This window comes from Sorex araneus, chromosome 5 (assembly GCF_027595985.1).
Source record: "Sorex araneus isolate mSorAra2 chromosome 5, mSorAra2.pri, whole genome shotgun sequence".
NCBI classification, from domain to species: domain Eukaryota; kingdom Metazoa; phylum Chordata; class Mammalia; order Eulipotyphla; family Soricidae; genus Sorex; species Sorex araneus.
The window spans coordinates 6428460-6447161 of record NC_073306.1 but is presented as its reverse complement, the minus strand read 5'-3'; the positions used below and the strand labels follow the sequence as shown (position 1 = coordinate 6447161).

The following is an 18702-nucleotide window of genomic DNA, read 5'->3' as shown; positions in this document are numbered from 1 at the left end:
TAGCTCCTTTTGGTTCAAAATAGACGTTCTTGAGCAAAGTCGAAGACTTGAAGCTAAATCGAAGCCTAACTATTATGTAGAATAACTCCAGTAAAAATTTCAGCTATAGGGACAGAGATAGTATAATGGGTAAGGCACTTGTGCATGCACCCAGCCCAGGATAGATCAGGGCATCATGTATGGTCCATGAGCGCCAATAAGAATGATCCCTAAGTGCAGAGCCAGGAGCAAACCCTGAGCACAGCCACTGTGACCTTAGAACACTAAAAAAGAGCAATTTCTGATGCAAATATTTAAGTCCATTTCTTACATACAAGGTAACTTGGGTATCAATCTATAAGGCGGAAAGGAAAAAATAGTGAGACCCTTTACAATATTTACATTTCCGTGTTGATACTCTTTGATTTGTTTAGGGGGTTGGGAATCTAAGAAATCAACATATGTCTATATCAAGTGTCAAGAAAAATGAATAATTGATTTCTTGTCTTTATTTAAAGGAAATGTTCACTTCACATTTTATTATAGTTGAGAGTATTCTTTGTCATCGTAGTTGAGGTAGCATGGTTACTATAGTGTTAATGTGTGTGGAGTTTTGATGTACGAAGTTTCTGCACCTCTACCACACTGAAGTGCCAAAGACACCCCCTGCCCCCCACCACTGTCCTTCTGTCATTTCAAATCTTCTCCCCTAACTACTTGGTAATGCCAGTTGTGTAGTCAAAGCCCCAAAGTATTCCTAAAATAATATTTCCTTAAGAGCCAGGGATATACCTCAGTAATGGAGCACTTGACTTGCATGTAAGAAACCCAGTGTACAATCATAAGCACTGAAAAAAAAGAATATTTTAATTCTTATTTTATGACATGAGCAATATTTAGATTTATAAGATGTTAGAGTTATAGAGAAAGTATCACTGATTCCTTTTACCTTGATTTTATCAATGAATTAAATAAGGTTCAGCAAGGTAGGCTTGATTGTCCAAGGAAATCTAATTAATAAATGTTAAAGCAAGAATAAAGAAGAAATATGCCTGCTGGTAATTGAAGTGTTTTTAAACAGGTCTTAACGTATTTGATGCCTTTTGTGGCACCATTTCTCAAACTCACATCTGCTTGTACTTATGTAATGGTTTTTGTTCTCTATTTCATCACCCAAAAGTTTAGTCGCAAGTTTCTTATGCTAAATCTTTGGAATCATTTTCAAGATGATGAAAACACAGGCTTCTTCTTCATCTCCAGAATGTCCATCAGTCCCACTCTCTTTAATGACTCTTTTCAAATATGATTTTTGCACTTTTTGTCTCTACTGTGTTCACAGCTAAGCTCTTCAGAAGGCAGCAACATAGAAGAGATGATCATGGAACTGGAATCCAAGAGAATCCTGCCTTAATGCCGGATCTTTGTCTAATTAGCTGTGTGGGCCTCAGCCTCAGAATCCACTTCTAAAAAAAGATTAAAGGGTTGGACTAGATTATGGTTTAGTTTTCTCACATTGAAACAGTCTTTATAAAAGATTATCAAGTGTATGATATGTCAATGATTTTAACAGGAATATATTCCCACATAAACACACTTTCAAAACATAGAATATAAGTGAAGTTATGGAAATGTGCTTTTTTTCACAGTATCCCAAAACTTCAGCCTGCTGTCAGTGTAACAGGGTCAAAACTTTATATGAATTTCTATGTGATCACTACCAGCCAATAAGATAGGACCATTTTATTGCAATTTTGCCCTCCCGTGTATTCTTTCTCTGATTTAATGAAATATTTCTAAGTGTGTTACATTAATATTCCAAACAGACAAGAACTAATGAATGAGAAAACTGAAGATGTTTTAATCTAATATTTAAGGGGAAAAATACATAAAGATAGTCACATATACATTCATATCACCACATACCCATGGGCACAGATAACTCTTTTTTACTATTTACAAGAAAGTGGGAATTAGCAGCTTTGCATTCCCTAATGCTCTCTACAACCTGATTATGATGATAATTTGTAAATGTATTATTTTCATATGTTCATTTTATTATAAATTTATATTCTTGTGTCAAAGCTGTACATGATATTCAATAAATGGATTTGGATGAATATTCAGCACACTAAATTGATGGATGATGAGAAAACTAGAGATTTAGGAATAAGGTATATTAGATATAACAAAATTAAAAAGATCACTTGGGATAACAGGAATTAATAGCAAGGTCATCAGTAAAAGAAGTTGAATTGTATGTTAATGTAGCTAAAGATTTTTATAAAGAAACCTAGTTTGGTCAGTAGTATACTTCCCTTCGAAAACTCCAAAGAAAGTTAGATTAAAGAAAGTTAATCCCTTAGAACTCACATAGGTACGTATATATGTGTGTGAGAGTATCAATAATAGATATGACTTAATGTAGTTCAGTCCTATGCTATAGTTAGTAATAGCGCCTCTCTTCCCAACTAAATATTAAACTTCCAGATCACACATTTTGTCTTTCTTTGGAACCTCCACAGTTCTTTGCACAGTGCCAGGCAGGTAAACACATTCTACAACTGTCCGATGAATTAATGGATTCACTTAAATAAGAAAATTAAAACATTTGCATCATCACCTCTGAGGTACATCTGATTTAGCTTCACCTAGTGTTCCACAATGCATTGAATTTTAGAACTCCATCTTGAAATCGAAACCAAGTAAAGATATTGCCACCGTGGTTAACCATTGTTTAAATGTTTACTTTCCTTGTCCTGTATTATTATATCTCTCAGGATTCTTTTGTTCATCCAGCTAATGAAATGAGGATTGGGGAACTTCACCCTTCATTAGCTGAGACCCCTCTGTACCCACCCAAACTTGTTCTGCTAGGGAAGGACAAAAAAGGTAACATCGTGAACCTGACGTGGACAATATGCCACAAATGCATGTGCATGACAAACCACCAGTTGTAAATCATGATGCCCCATAGTCCCTAGGAGTATTTTACCAATATTACATATTTCTAACATTAACCCCTATGCTGTTTCTCATACCTGCTTTTCTGTTTATAAATGCCACTGTTCATTGCATTATAATAATTTCCCCTTTACGTTTCAGAATCAACTGATGAGTCTGAAGTTGACAAAACTCACTGTCTGAATAACAGTGTTTCCTCAGGCACTTACTCAGACTACTCGCCCTCCCAGGCTTCCTCAGGATCCTCTAACACCCGGGTTAAAGTGGGGTCCTTGCAGACAACAGCTAAAGATGCAGTCCATAATTCTTTGTGGGGTAACAGGTGTGTTTGGAATTCCCTCTTTTCCATTCCCAAAGAGTGCTCACGGGGGGCACATTTTGAAAAATGAAATTTTATTTATTTTAGAATAGTAATCAACTCATGAGTGGCGTAGATGACAGAAGGAAAGGTGAGCAAAGGTAGCCTGGGATTTCTAAGGGTGGTTGAATATGTTTCACAGAGCAAAACCATTGTTGGAGGAAGGTATGGTCAGAGACTTATAGGTGAGGATGTTTTAGGTGAAGATGACAGGACACAATGTTTTAAAGATTGAAAATCAAAAGTTGCGTTTGTCCAAAACTGAAAAAAAAAGTGTGTTTGTCAATCCCTGTTTGTGATGCATGTAGGTATTTTATTTTCCCAAATGGTGTTAAGGATTAAATGAAAATACATATAAAGCCCTTCTGTGCCCAGCACAAACTAACTATTCAATAAAATTTGTAGTGCTGTCAGCAACATCATTTTATCACCACATGGAAAATTTATGATGAAGCAAAATTATTTAGTTTTTCCAAAATGGATTCTACTCTATATTACTTCCATTTACTAATGGACAAATATACAGTATAATAAAAATGATTTGAGTAAGCAGGTAATACATGTTCACTTCTGGTTCCTTTGTTTTATAACTGGTTGCTATAGAACCACAAACTGCAATAAGATTATCATATGACATATAGGAGTTTATTCATATATACTCATTTTTAATTATCACTATTTTTTACGTATTAGGGATAATTAATGTTTAACCTTTCTATTCATTCATGGCCAGAATAAAAACCTTAACTTTTTTTATTTGTGAATTCATTATCTCTGACATAAGCTTGGATTTTTTTGTGCTTTTTAAAGATACCTTCTACGTGTACTTTTTACAATTTGCAAGAGCATTTGAAAGTCTCACTAATAAAAGACATGTAATTCAATCTTATTAATGTGCAAACAGTTTAAAGTAAACCAAAAAATGGCCACTTTCTAGAAATACAGTGGCTCTTTGTCTAAACATGCCAATGATGGAAAGTCTTAATGTAATATAGTAAAATATATATGAACAAAAGACTATACATGAATTCATTTTCTATAATAATGAAGTTAATGTTTATACTACCTGACCTTCAAATAAAGGTCACTTGAAGCAAAATGGGTCCATTGCATACACTCAACATTTATAAGAAAGACACACTCAACCAATAGTTTGGCAAATTTATTTAGAAAAGAAGAATTTTCAGGGATGGAAGCCAGGAATTGAGGAATCGAGTTACCAGAACAGATTTCAGGAAAAGTACTAAAGACCCATATTTTCTTTTCTTCACCCATTCATTCCACAAGTTTATATTAAAAATTTACTGAGAGTCAGGCCTAATGAGAAAAAACAACAACAAACTCTGCCTTGGTGAGTTGATGTAACAGAGAGGTAACAAGACGATACACAAAAACTGTTGTGGGTAAGTAAATGCAATGAAGTGTTAGGAGCTGATGTGTACTAGGAAGAAAGAAAAGTTAGAGCCAGGGAGTGGGTGGAATTTTTTTGGTCATGACGCATAAAGCTGCTTTTGTAGCCATCAGTGAAGTGCTGATGACCAGGTCAACCCAGGACCATGGTCTTCTGGCCTGCTCTGTTCTTGACGGCAATGCCTCTCGCTCTTCCACGTCTTCACGTTTCTTGTTCCCTTTGTGTCCGCAGGATTGCGCCACCTTTCCCACAGCCTCTTGACTCAAAGCCATTACTCAGTCAGCGGGAGGCTGTTCCCCCAGGGAATCTACCACAGCGTCCTGAGCGGCTGCCCATGACTGAGGCTTTCACTGACAACTGGACTGATGGCTCCCATTACGACAACACTGGGTTTGTCTCTGAGGAGGCCGCCGGTGGCGATGCCAACAGTAACCCTCTCCTGAGCTCCAAATCAAGAAGCACATCTTCTTCTCACGGACGCAGACCTCTGATCAGGCAGGAGAGGATTGTCGGGGTCCCCCTGGAACTTGAGCAGTCGACACACAGACATACCCCAGAAACAGAAGTGCCTCCTTCCAATCCTTGGCAGAACTGGACCAGGACCCCTAGTCCTTTTGAAGACAGGACCGCTTTCCCTTCCAAATTAGAGATTACTCCCACCACCAGCCCGTTGCCTGAAAGAAAAGAGCATCTGAAAGAGTCCACCGAGATACCCAGTCCTTTCTCTCCGGGAGTCCCCTGGGAGTATCACGATTCCAATCCCAACAGGAGTCTTGGTAATGTCTTTTCCCAAATGCACTGCCGCCCAGAATCTTCCAAAGGTGTCATTTCCATTAGCAAAAGCACAGAGAGGCTCTCCCCGCTCATGAAGGACATCAAGTCCAGCAAGTTCAAAAAATCCCAGAGCATCGATGAGATCGACATCGGGACCTACAAGGTCTATAACATCCCGCTGGAGAACTACGTGGCGGGGAGCGACCACTTGGGCAGCCACGAGCGAGCCGAGAAGATGCTGGGGCCGGAGCATCACGGGATGTCCAGCATGTCTCGCAGCCAGTCGGTACCCATGCTGGACGACGAGCTCCTCACCTACGGGACCAGCAAAGGGCCACCGCCCCCCAAGGCGTCCATGACCAAAAAAGTCTATCAGTTTGACCAAAGCTTCAACCCCCAAGGAGCCGTGGAAGTGAAAGCCGACAAGAGGATCCCTCCCGCCTTCCAACACAACTCCGAGTACGGGCCGCAGGCCGGCAAGAACCTGGCCAAGGACCTGGTCAGCCCCAGGGCCTACCGGGGCTACCCGCCCGTGGAGCAAGTGTTCTCCTTCTCTCAGCCTTCTGTCAACGAGGAGGCGCTGGTCAACGCCCAGCTGGCTGGCCAGGGGCCCCGGGCAGGCTTCTTGAGAAGGGCCGACTCGCTGGCCAGCTCCACGGAGATGGCCATGTACCGCAGGGTCAGCGAGGCCCACGAGCTGCCTCCAGCCGACCGCTACGGCCGGCCGGCCTACAGGGCAGGCCTGGATCGCCAGGGCAGCGTCTCAGTGACTGAGTCCCAGTTCCTCAAGAGGAATGGCAGGTATGAAGACGAACACCCTTCCTACCAAGAAGTGAAAGCTCAGGCGGGAAGTTTTCCAGTTAAAAACCTCACCCAGAGGAGGCCACTGTCGGCCAGAAGCTACAGCACAGAGAGTTACGGGGCCTCCCAGACCAGGCCAGTTTCAGCTAGGCCGACTATGGCAGCTCTTTTGGAGAAAATACCATCTGACTATACCTTGGGTAACTATGGTGACAAGCCATCAGATAACAGTGATATAAAGACAAGGCCCGGCCCTGTGAAGGGGGAGGAGAGCTGTGGGAAAATGCCTGCAGACTGGAGACAACAGCTGCTTAGACATATAGAAGCTAGAAGGTTAGACAGGGTATGTTTGGCCTTTCTCTGTTAGAATCTCTCCACCTGCCTTGAGTGTTCCGTTCTCTTGCCACTTCTCAGCACATGTAGCGGAGCATGAACTACATGAACCGGGTAGAGGGGCAGCACTGGATTGACCTTGGTGTTGTGGGGAAATGAATCATAACCGTTTTCATTGGGGGGTGGGGGGGTTGGTTTGGTTTTGTTTTGTTTTTTTTTAACGGGTATTGTTTCATGCTCTTCCAGATTCCGTGTCAGTAGGTGGCATGATTACTCAAGCCTAACTGAAATCTTGCGAGAATGAATTTGTCTCTATTATACAGGATGGTGTTTCAATTGCTTCCTTGCCATTAAGGCAAAATACCTCTCGTAAGACACAAAACTGCTCTCCAGTGACCAAGAAGTATGATTTTTATTGAATCTATAAAAAGTGCACATTTTACCCCTTTCTGCATGGACTCACTTACATTAAAGTCTAGCCTAATTTGTTTATAAAATTTGCATAGAGTAACTGCTGTGGGACTACTAAAGTTATTACTTCTAATGAGTAATAATCTTCCCAGCAAGAAACAAACAAAAAAAAATGAGCAGAGATTGAACATTCTCCTCCTTATTATTTTACTTAATAAAATAAATCCTGCCATTTAGAATGTTGGTTTTGCATAAGGGGGAATCTCTGAATTCAAATCATATAGACAAGAAAAACAGATGATGTCTTTGTGAAGACTACAAATGTATGCAAATTAGTGTATATAGTACAGCAAAAAATTTAAATTAATCCAAATTTGGTTAAAAAGTGAGTCATAGTAAATCATGGAATGTATAGAGATTGAGGACAGAGAAGAGAAAACAAAAAGTCAATTATAAAAAAATTACCTTTCACTGCCTGTCAATAGCTCTCTAAAAGATATCTGTATTTTATTTTCAAGAAGTATGATTATTACGGGGAGAAGGAGTGAAAGAGGTAGTATAGCAGGTAGGGTCAAGGCCTTGCACACTTGTACACGGCCAACCCAGGTTCTATCTCTGGCACTCCACATGGTACCCCGAACACTGCCAGGAATAATTCCTGAGTACATAGTCAGGAGTAATCCCTGAGCACCACTGGGTATGGCCCAAAACTCAAAAAAGAAAAAGAAGAATTATGATTACTTGACTATCACTGAGTATCCTCGGTAGCTTTAGTGCACTGCACTGGACTGCATTATCCATAAAATCTTTACAGTTCTTTTTTGTGAAAAGGGGGTCTCTGTTCTCATTTTTCAGGTGTAAAGACAATGTCAATTGGGAAACTGGTACATTTTTTAAGCAGTGATATTTTTATAGGTCATGTCTACATGACAAGGAAACAATTATTTTTAAGGAAAGAGTCAGCCCATCAACATGGGTGTGGGTGATCATTTCTCAACGTGGAATTAGGTTGTGCAGTATCAGAATGTCTGCTTCAAAGAGGCATGCTCAGCCCGCTGAAAGGAATCTTGTCAAAGTCTCATGACTTAGGCTAGAGAGATAGTACAGCAGGTAGGGCACTTACTTTGCATGCAGCCAAGTCTGATTCAATCCCCAGCATTCTATATGGGGGGCCTGAAGGCCCACCAAGCTCAGAGCCCTGAGCACCACTGGGTATGGCCCAAAAACAAACCAGAAAAGCTTCGTGACTGGCTGTCATCTGGTTAATAGTTACGCAGGCCTTACCTCCCAACCATCCTCCATATAAACGACTTGGGAGGCATAAATATTGAGGCCAAAGAATGCAATACAGATTGAGAAGTCTGGCCTTGTGTAGACACGGCCGTGTGTAAGAGAGTCAGATTAATTACTCAAGAAAGGTTATAAGAAGCTTTGGGGAGCTTCTATGCTGCAATTGGTGATTTGAGAAGTGACTAAGAACAAAGCATGATGAAGGAAAGGCAAAATTCTAAGCATTTGCTACTATTATTTCTTTCCAGTTTCCCTGATAAGTGGTTTTTCTTCTTAGATCTTTCGCAGCAACTGAAAAATAAGGAAATCCTTTAGTTGGAGCAAGAATTTTGAAGGAGAAAACTAAGACTGGGGATTTGAATCAGCAGACGTAGGGAGGCCATTCTGTCTATCTCCAAGTCCAGATAACACAAAGAAATCATATGTATTTTCCATTGCTGTGACGATACCTCCCCTTTTTTGTCTCCATACACCCCCTTTGTTCAGAATTCCCTTGGCCTACCTTCGATTTATCAGATCAATGGCACTGATCTAACAATGTCAGAACAATATCCAATAGTTTTCCATTTAATTTGAAGGGAAAAAAATAGCTTCAAACCATAGAATCTTGGAAGCTTTTTCTCTCCTTCTCCCCAAATATATTGTTTCTTCCCCTTTCTACTTAAGTTCCTGAAGTAGTATTATTCAGCATTATTATTTATCTTACTGAAAACTTTCCAGCTACTCAAAAAGATGTATTGAAGATCGTCATCTCAGTCCCAGCTTTGTTCTATAAAACTGGTTTTTACTGGTGCTCCTTAAATTTCTATTCCAAGGAAGCCTATACCAGAAAGTTCTATGCTCCCTTCCCAGTCAGTCCATCCATTCAAACCCTGTAGATCAAAGAATCCCACTAGAACCTGTAAGATCTTGTTCAGTTCCCATTGATGACAGCTAACTGCCTAGGGACCTGGATGTTGTAGCAGCTTAACAAGCCAACGAAACACTGGTAAAAGTCAGTTCTCATGATTGACTTGGAAGAAGCAGCTCCAGGCATGCTTGTTTCTCCTCTAGAGTCACCACCAGGCTCACTTCGCCACTGGGCCTCCTTGTGAGGAAGAGAATTTAAAACATGAAACCATTTTTCTGGGACCACTTCCCCTCCATTGGAGCTAAGACAGTGCCAGTTTTATGGGATAGTAAAGTTTAAAGCATCCCTCAAGCAAAATCCTAAGACTAAAATGCTCAGTGTCCCCCTTAGCTGGGGCACAGTGACAAGCAAGGTATAGATGAAGCCAAATTCTCTAGATGAAATAATTAGAGGTCCATAATACCTTGGGTAGACAGGTACACCATCAGGAGTCTTTCTGTTGAGTTCAGTGAAACTTTGATGCTAAGAAAATTGTTGCTTTGGGACCAGAGAAATAGTACAACAGACAGGGGATTTGCCTTGCATGCTGCTGACTGCGTTGGATTTCTGATATCCCATATGGTCCCTCAAGCACCATCTAAACACAGAGGCAGGAGTAACCCCTGAGCACCATTTGGGTATAGTCACAAAACAAAACAAAACAGAAAAAATAAATTAAATTAAATTAAAATCATCACTTTGTAAGTAATGCCCTTAGAACTGAACAGTTGCCAGTGTTCAATAATATTTATTGGTTTTTATTTGTTTTTATCAATGTGCTAAGTCGATGTCTGTAGATTTATTTTTCCAAAATGAGAATTATTTTAAAGGATACTTGAAATAGCCTCAGTGGCACTTATTGAAAAACAGCTGAATATCACCAGAATGTCCTATAGTAATTTAGGTATATAGATCAATAACATTAATAGCTTAAAATGTAGTCCCTTTAGCTTTATGATGACATTTCTCCAGCTTCAAATGCAATTTTAGAATATTGGAACCATATGCTAACTTAGTTGATTGACTCACTAAATTAATAAGTTCTATCAACCAGTGGTCAGATTGAATCATTTCCTCCAATCCTCTCTTCATAAGTTACTGCAATAATTCCCGCAAAATAAAAACTAAAGGAGAATTTTGGACTTTATCATGGTAGCCCCTTAATTTTAAGACAGAATTTAAAACTAGTATTTATATGTGACTATCACATTTTGAAAGGGATCAGGACATTTGCAGCTGACAAAATTCATCTTAAATAAGAGCTCACTGTTTGAAACTTTAAAAGAACTAGACTGCCATAAAGGAACATCATTTGTCCAAAGTTACTGTGCAGAGAACATTCAAGAGGCAAATTTCACACCTTGGAGTTAGCAGCAAATGTGAACCAATATGTTTCTTCTTTGCTTTTGTCTTTTCTGTAGTTCTGGATGGTTCTCTCATGATGTGCATAACTAACCCTGTTGACCGTATGCTTCTGTCTGATCAAGTGCATGTTGAAAAAGGAGAGTTACTGTGTGCCCGCTGAAAGTTAAATGTTATCGATTTAAACCTGTTCATGTAAGAGTTTGTTGAGCATGTGTTCATACCCTGTCACATGATTATTTCCTCTACTCAGAATGCTGCTTACAAACACAACACAGTTAACCTTGGCATGCTGCCCTATGGAGGTATTTCAGCAATGCATGCAGGCAGAAGCATGACATTAAACTTGCAGACTAAGTCTAAATTTGATCTACAAGAACTACCTCTTCAGAAAGTAAGTATGGACTGCCCTACATGTGTCAGCATACCAAAGCCAATGAACGTTGTTTGTTCCCTTACTGTACCTGAGCCCTGCTTAGACTCACAAGTTCGCCCACGGCACCCGGGCACACAGTGCGGACCCCACCTGCTCATCGGCTAACTGAACCCTTAGAGCTAGACTGATGATCAGGTTCTTGCTAATCAGCTTTGCTTTTTGGATTGAGCAGGTACATAACTTTTGTGTTGTTTGGGAGATTATTTCTCTTATTATTCATTTTCATTTTCTTTTTCTCTTTGCTTTATTTTCTTTTATGCAGATATTTATGGCTTCTTTTTTTGTTGTTTTTTTTTTAACTTGTTTTTTTATCCTTCGGGAAGCTAACCTATCTTTTCTTGCTGAAGCATTTTTTTGAGGATATTTAGGAAATAGAAAATTAGTCAGAAAATCCAATGAGCTCTTATATGATTGGATTTTAATGGATTCCTTGGGAAAAGACGTGGAGTCCTATTGGAATGAAAATTCAGTGTTTGGCCAAATGCTTCTGCAGCCTACTTTCTTCATGGAAAACTTTAACAGAAGTGAAGCAGGAGAAACATTTGTGGTTAACTCACAAATTGTTTCTCATCAGAGGGTAATGGCACCGTTGTACCATCACATGGTTCTAACTAGTGCAGGCTCCTCTGAAAAGAAATACACTGTTACGAAGCATTTCATTGACAAAGGAATGTTTCCGCTTGCTTTATTGAGGCAAAACTGGCCATGCCCTCATTACCTGGTTAAATTGATTAATGTCTTTTTAGTTACATTTCAGTGGAGACTAATGAGTCATTTTCACACAATATGTCATTATGACTCTATTATTAATATAGCTATTAGCCTAGTAAGTTTTTATGGAAAAGGAATGCGAGTAGGGATAGCTGAATGTCAGTAGCTTCCAAATGCTTCTCTCTCTCTGAAATTAATGAGCTTATGGGGCAAACTACCATTCCAATAAAATGAAGATCAGACGACCTCAAATTTATGTTTTATTGTCAAATTAGTCTTAATAACAATCCTTAACTCTGCATAGTTTGCTTCCTATTCTGAGTAGGTAATAAAATCAAAAAGACTTTTGTATCTGCAGCTTTTTCACCACTCCCAATCATATGGAAAACAAAAAGTTCATTATAGTGAGAACTTTTGGATATTGTTTTCCTGTCCTCAGTAAATCAGTAATGCATGGGTCTCTCTCTCCCAGAGGAGAAAAACAAGACCCTGATTTGTGTGTTTGTCAATGTGATGGAAATATTCCATTGATGGCCAGTTAGTGTTAAGGCACTAAATTATTAGCAGCACACTCAGAATCAGGCAGGACTAGGGAGATTTCAAAATGGCTTTAAAATACATTTGCATTGAGAAATATCTGACATCCCGCAGATTATGTAGATATCGGTGGGAAAGGTATGGCAATTAAATAGCAATTAAGGAAAAGTGATAAAATTTCAAATTCAGTAAGTTTAGAGAGATCTTGGTGCGAAGGAAATTATTGTTTGCATCTTTAAAATTATATTGCATATGATTTTACCTCATTTTACCTAACTTTCTGCCCTATTTACTCACCAATCTAGACAGTAAGACAAGTGTCATTGTCAGACTTGTCAATATACTTGAAACTATGTTTCTCAAATTCATTCACCCAGTAAATATTAAATACTCTGTATTGCTGTATTGATTTTCTGATATAGTTTTGGATATCCCAGCCAATAGATTCATTAACTACTTCAATAGCTCCAGGAAATATTGCAGTTGCAAACACTGGGAGACATTCAGCTTCCATTAAAAAAATTTTTCCTTGGAAGCTACATTTAACTGCAAACCAAGAATAAGTCAAATATGGAAAGATTCCATCTCCAACAAATCATCTACAAAGACTTTATTGTCCACACCAAAAAGTAAATAAAAATAAAAAGGAAGAGTAAGCAAAGGATAAAAAAGGAACACAGACTGGGCAATATTCCATTATCTCCCCAAAGATTTTATGACCCAAAAATCTATTTAAGATCTGTAAATTCTGTGTATGCAACTTGTCTGCCATCCTGCTACCGCAGGAAGCGTCTCAGGTAGGCTAACACCGGATGCTTGGTCAGTTTCAGGAATCCTCCAGCTTCCGGCCAGAGCAATAATATAGGGGATAGGGTTGCCTTGCACAGGGTCAACCCAGGTTCAACCTCCAGCATTCTATATAGTCCCCCGAGCAACACCAGGATATATTCCAAAGTGCAGAGCCAGGAATAACTCCTGAGCGTCACTTCCTGGCTGTGGCCCCAAAACAAAACAAAAATTTTCCAGCCCCTTCTCCTGGGACTCCAGTCTAGAGCTCTCTCTTCCGTGGTTGTTTCCACAACCACAAGTTAAGATTCCAAAGAAGAGATGCTGTACCCTTATGTGATCTCCCCATGTGTGTCCGTACCGCTCCCTTGACCTCCTCACGTGAGGCCGTACCTCTCTCTCCATCTCCTCACGTGAGGCCGTATTTCCCCCTCTCCATTCTTCTCACTGAAGGAAACACTGTTGGTGCTGAGGGCTAAGTCAGTCAACTGCCTTTGGCTTGGGATTTTATTAGAGGACCAAAATATAAGTTAATTCTTTTTTGCTCAATTTTATTTCTCAAAGACTTATAACCAATTTAGTAGAAGACTATGACTGAAGACTGAACTTAAAATATTTACAGTGAATAGATATAAAGACTCCCACTACTGCTGAGTTTTGAACTTGTCTAATCTCTTTTTTTTTCTGCTTTTTGGGTCACACTCAGCGATGTTCAGGGGTTACTCCTGGCTCTGCACTCAGGAATTTCTCCTGGTGGTGCATGGGGGGATATTGGGAACCCAGGTTGGCTGCGTGCAAAGCAAATGCCCTCCCCACTGTATTATTGTCTAAATCCTAGTCTTATATTTAATATATTTTAGATTAAGCATTGTATAGTTTTCATAAATTAAAAGCCATACATAGTATAAACTTTCTATACTATAAACAGAACTTACATTTTCTTTGGTAATTTTCTATACTTTTTATAATATTAATAGAATGTAAACCAATATAATAATAAACCCATTTAATTACTTTAAATTCCTTTTATTTTTACTTATTGTCTATTAAATTTCCTTAAAAATTATAGTACTTATAACCAGAATTTTTAAGACATCTAGAAGCCAGATATCTTCAGATTCTTCTCTTCTATTTATTCATTTATTCATATCATTCCTTGATTTCTCCATTTGTCATTTGTCCACTGCCTCTCCAAAAAGCATTGAAAGCAAATTTCTAGGACGTTATTAATGGTTCCGTGTGCTTCTTTGGATGTGTTCTGTTGTAACAGCTTAGTTACTGTCTTGAAATTTTATGTTATCAGAGAGAAAGACAGCATTGCAAAGTGTCCGTGCAAACGACAGCTTTTATTCTCCAGATTAGTGGGAGGATAAATAGATATTTCTATAGGAGAAGGGTAAAGATGAGGATTAATGATCATATTTTAGCAACCTGGTACTTCACACATGCCTTCGTATACAACCCTCCCAAACGCCCCATCTGGGAGGATTTGCCCTCCAACCTGGAGGAGAAGCTGGGCGTCTTGGGTGACCTACAAGAACTCACCTCTGTTTTGACTGCTAAACTACTGTAATCGCTGCTCCGAGCACAGTGGTAGGTCGAATTTGAGTCTGACTCCATCTGGCACCCATGTGCCTACTGTTTTCTGCTCTGTGATGATGCCTTCTCAAACGTTTATACAACCTGACGTTTCCTAGATCCTGATTTAGTCTTGGTAAAGCTCTTTTGTGTACATGATTATCTCACATCATCTTCACAACGATCCAAATGTCATGGAGTGGATCGAAGAATATGCCAGTAGAATAGTGAATCCAAAGCACAGCAGCATGGCCCAAAATGGCCCCTCTGTGCTCCAGAGACAGTGCTCTCTTAATTAATTTAAATAATGTTAGTAGTTTTGTTGTGCTCTTTAAGATCTCCTTGCATTTTCTGGGCACTCACTATTACTAAGACATTTGCTTCGTAGTAGAGAAAGACCAAAGGGCATGCCCCCCCCCCCAGACCACAAGCTAATTGTTTGTACTAGTGCAGTTTCAAGCCAAGTAGGGCTGGGGAAGAGATGGCAGACTTTTCCATCTCCCTATCTGCAGCTATCTGGCTGCCAGTCTAGCTAGTGTTGTCTCCTCTACATGGGAGAAATTGGTCACTGTTTCCTTGTTCTTTTTTTTGAACTTTTAGCACCATAATATCAGGGAACCTACTGTTCAATGATGTATTCAAGAAACGTGAGAATGATGTATTTAACAGACATAAAAATCAATTACCATTTCAGGCAAAGAGAAGCTAACTTTATGGAAATATATATTCAATCTCCATTCCATGTAATTTTCCCAGGAGATAGCCTCATTGTCAGATTTATGAGTTGATCATGATCTTGCCCATTTTTTATTTTTAACAAGAGACATTTAGATAGCAACATTTGCACCAACACTTTTTTTTTTTCAATTTCCAGCTGTATTTTCCTACTGGATCTATGCAAGGACTTAGGATCAGATAGAAGCAACATTTGCTATGCATTTATTCACCCTCGTTCCAAAAGGTCACCCAGTTGATGACAGTTTCTTTCCTGTAGAAAGCAAAGCAAGATTTATGAAGCTTGTAGGGGCACTTATGCCTATAGTTCCTATTGATTTTAATCCCCGGGTTATTGTTTCCCTGGCCCTCAAGAAGAAATTGCTTGCCCCTCTAATTATGGGAGGGAAAAATCAAAAGACAAGGAAGTCTGCCTGTAAATTTACATAAATCCCCATAGAAAGTGGCCAAAATCACCAAAATAATAACAATAATACTTCCTCATATATTTCCTCACCATGAAAGTGAAAGAGTGGCTTAAAAACCATCTGGAAATTGTTTTAGCCACTTCAGACTAGAACCTAATGAAAGCGTAGTCATTTAGAATCCAAGCTGGGCATATACTTGTATTTATTTGCCTACTTTTTTTAAGAGGTCCATACAAAAAGTAACATAGCAATAATTTCACTGGAAATACCTTGGGGAAATTTGTTTTTAAGTCATTTATCAAATCCCTGGGTGTACCCTTTGTGAACTAACTACCAGTGACAAAGCAAAATAAAGAATCTTTGAGAGGAAAGAGCCCAACCTTTATAAAATGCCATTGTATTTGGAAGTGGGCGAGAATGCAAGGGATTGAACCCAGACTCACAGATACAATTTATGTGCTCTGCTACTATAACTGTGTGCCACCCCTACCTAAAAAACAAATTCTAATCCCAATCTCAGTTAATTTTCCCAGAAAAAAAAAATACAGGGCACTCAAGAGTTAGCAGACAAAAGCAAGGCTTCTGGATTAGCTAAACTTGTTTACTCCTATGTGCAAATCCTAGTATATGTGTGTATGTCCATATGCTCACATATGGATATATACACATGTGCATGAACACACACATACATGAACACAGAACACAGACACACTAGACGCATCTAGGATGCACATACTAATGCACATTTTTGTCACAGCATGATCAGAAATGAATAGACACTTTTGATCATTCACAGCAATTAAAATTAATGTTGTTTACAAATGCACACAGCCATCTTGGAGATGAGGCATGTTAAGCGACACTTCTGCCATCATTCTGCATTTCTTTACCAATTTAATGTCTGATTATTTGCTAAATCACACTGTTTTCTCTGAAAGATTCTTTGAAATATTAAAGAATGCCCATTTGGAAACTTAGGTGATGGTGCACTATGATAGTTCTCCATGTCTTTTATCTTTAATTGGCTGTTTGCTGAGAAAATACTCAGTGTACCATATCAAAATAGCTAAAGAAAATACCTCGAATATGGTTCTAGAAAATAACTGGGTGGGTAGCTAATCATCAATTTGGTTATTGTCTCTGAAAAATTACTTTCAGCAGTGATAACTTCATTGCTTTTTTTTTTTAGATTTGTCCAGTTGTTTCTCATCTTTTATAGGATTTTCATTGCTAAGCAACTGTAGTGGAATATTTCAGAAGCATTTTATCAATAGTACAGAGGTTTTTGGTAAATAACTATGCTTCTTTAGAGAAAGAACCTTGAACCTAATATAAAATCTCTTTTGAACCACTGCATCCCAATATTAATAAACTATTCAGCTGGTCTTTTTCTTCAAACTTTAAAACCACCCCTAGGGTGTCTTGCTTCAGAAAAACAAAAAGGCCAGGATGTTGGGGTTTTTTTTTAATTAACAAAGGAAATTGCTTTTTAGAAAATTCCTTTCATTTTTCTGTCTGGTGAAAGTATTTTTTCCATGTGTCTGCATGTGTTTGTTCTCTTTGGCTCTTTTGAAATAGAGGAATTGGAGCCACAGTTAATTCTAATTTTAAAAAGAGTTATTGCTACGCTCGCAGAGAATACACCATTCGGATTTTGATGCAGAGATTTTAGCCTTTTTCATGCCAAAGAGAATTTTGCAATTCCCAGCTGTTTTCTGTGACTAGGATAGGGCAGTTGAAGCAAATTTAGTGGAGGAAGTAGACATCTAAAGGAGAGGAGAAAGGAGAGAAAAGAGACACCCATAACAAATTCTGGTACTTCTCAGAAACCTTTGTTGTACGAATACCAGCCCCAGAGAGACATCTTTACTATCCAACTTTATTGGCAAAGAAACCAAGACAGAAAAAGGCATGAATTTTAAATGTCAGTAGTGCCTATCCTGCAAAATCATTTTGCTGCTTAGTTTTAATAATTTGATGTGTCAAATTTTAACACCAAGGAGGAAAGTGTGTAAGCAAATGCAAGCATATTAGTTCGGAAGTGGTACAGACTAAAAAAATTAATGATTCACAGTCAATAAGTATCACGAAACTCTCTAGTTATATTTAACTATGAGGTACTTTAAATATGGTATTTGCATTTGAGTTTTCAAACCCACACAAGTAAATTTATTTCTATGTTTCAGTTCAATAGCTTTTATAATTTTTTTTACACTTTCTGATACATTCATGAAAAAGTAATTCACGTGGCCCAAGAACACCAGAAGAAAAGTGGACCGTGTGCTTTACTTTTCATTAAAGCCATTAGACCTTAGGAAAACATCGTCTAATTATTAATAAAATCCCATCTTAAAATGTTCTGTGGAGTTTGCTTTACGATGTGTGCAGTCAGAAAGCAGATGACATGTTTCGACAGGTGTTTTTGAAGGAAGACAAATTGGGACCCCTCATTTGAACAGATGAATCTTACTATAAAGAGAATGGTTCAGCTTTTCCTTGAAGGTTAAAGGACAACCCTTGAAATAGAGCTACACATAGACTCTCTTCACCTGGCTACATTTGTCAGCAGAGACCCGCAAAACATGCTTCTAGAATAGCATAGGGGACACTGAGCATATCTCACCCGCATAAGAAATCCCCAGGAAATCAAGCAATAACTGTATAGACTGTAGGTCAGAGAGGCAAGACCCTTGCAAAAATGTTTCGAGGGAAAATATATCACTACTACATCCCACCGCTAGGGGTCATCTTCCTGACGGAGGTAATTACTCACTGTTATTCAGGGCAGTCAGCAAATGGACATCCTTCATAATAGCTAATATTAATCATAAAGATGGTTATTATTTATTAAAACACAATAGGAGTAATCAAATAAGAGTTTGATTCTATTCTGCTATATAAGTTTAGTTAAAATCAATCATGATACAATTGTATCATGATTCT

At 38.7% G+C, this 18702-nt stretch overlaps 1 protein-coding gene across 12 annotated transcripts in view; it reads left to right on the top strand.

Annotated features, from left to right (window-relative positions):
- LRRC7 (leucine rich repeat containing 7) overlaps positions 1-18702 on the top strand; it is a 625380-nt gene that overhangs the window by 502261 nt on the left and 104417 nt on the right. For 3 of the 12 annotated variants that reach the window (XM_055138674.1, XM_055138675.1, XM_055138678.1), the window contains exons 19-22: positions 2757-2868; positions 3082-3262; positions 4941-6627; positions 10823-10963. In XM_055138674.1, coding sequence (XP_054994649.1) covers positions 2757-2868; positions 3082-3262; positions 4941-6627; positions 10823-10963 — 2121 coding nt within the window. The other 9 variants (XM_055138676.1, XM_055138677.1, XM_055138683.1 and 6 more) reach the window with 8 other exon arrangements.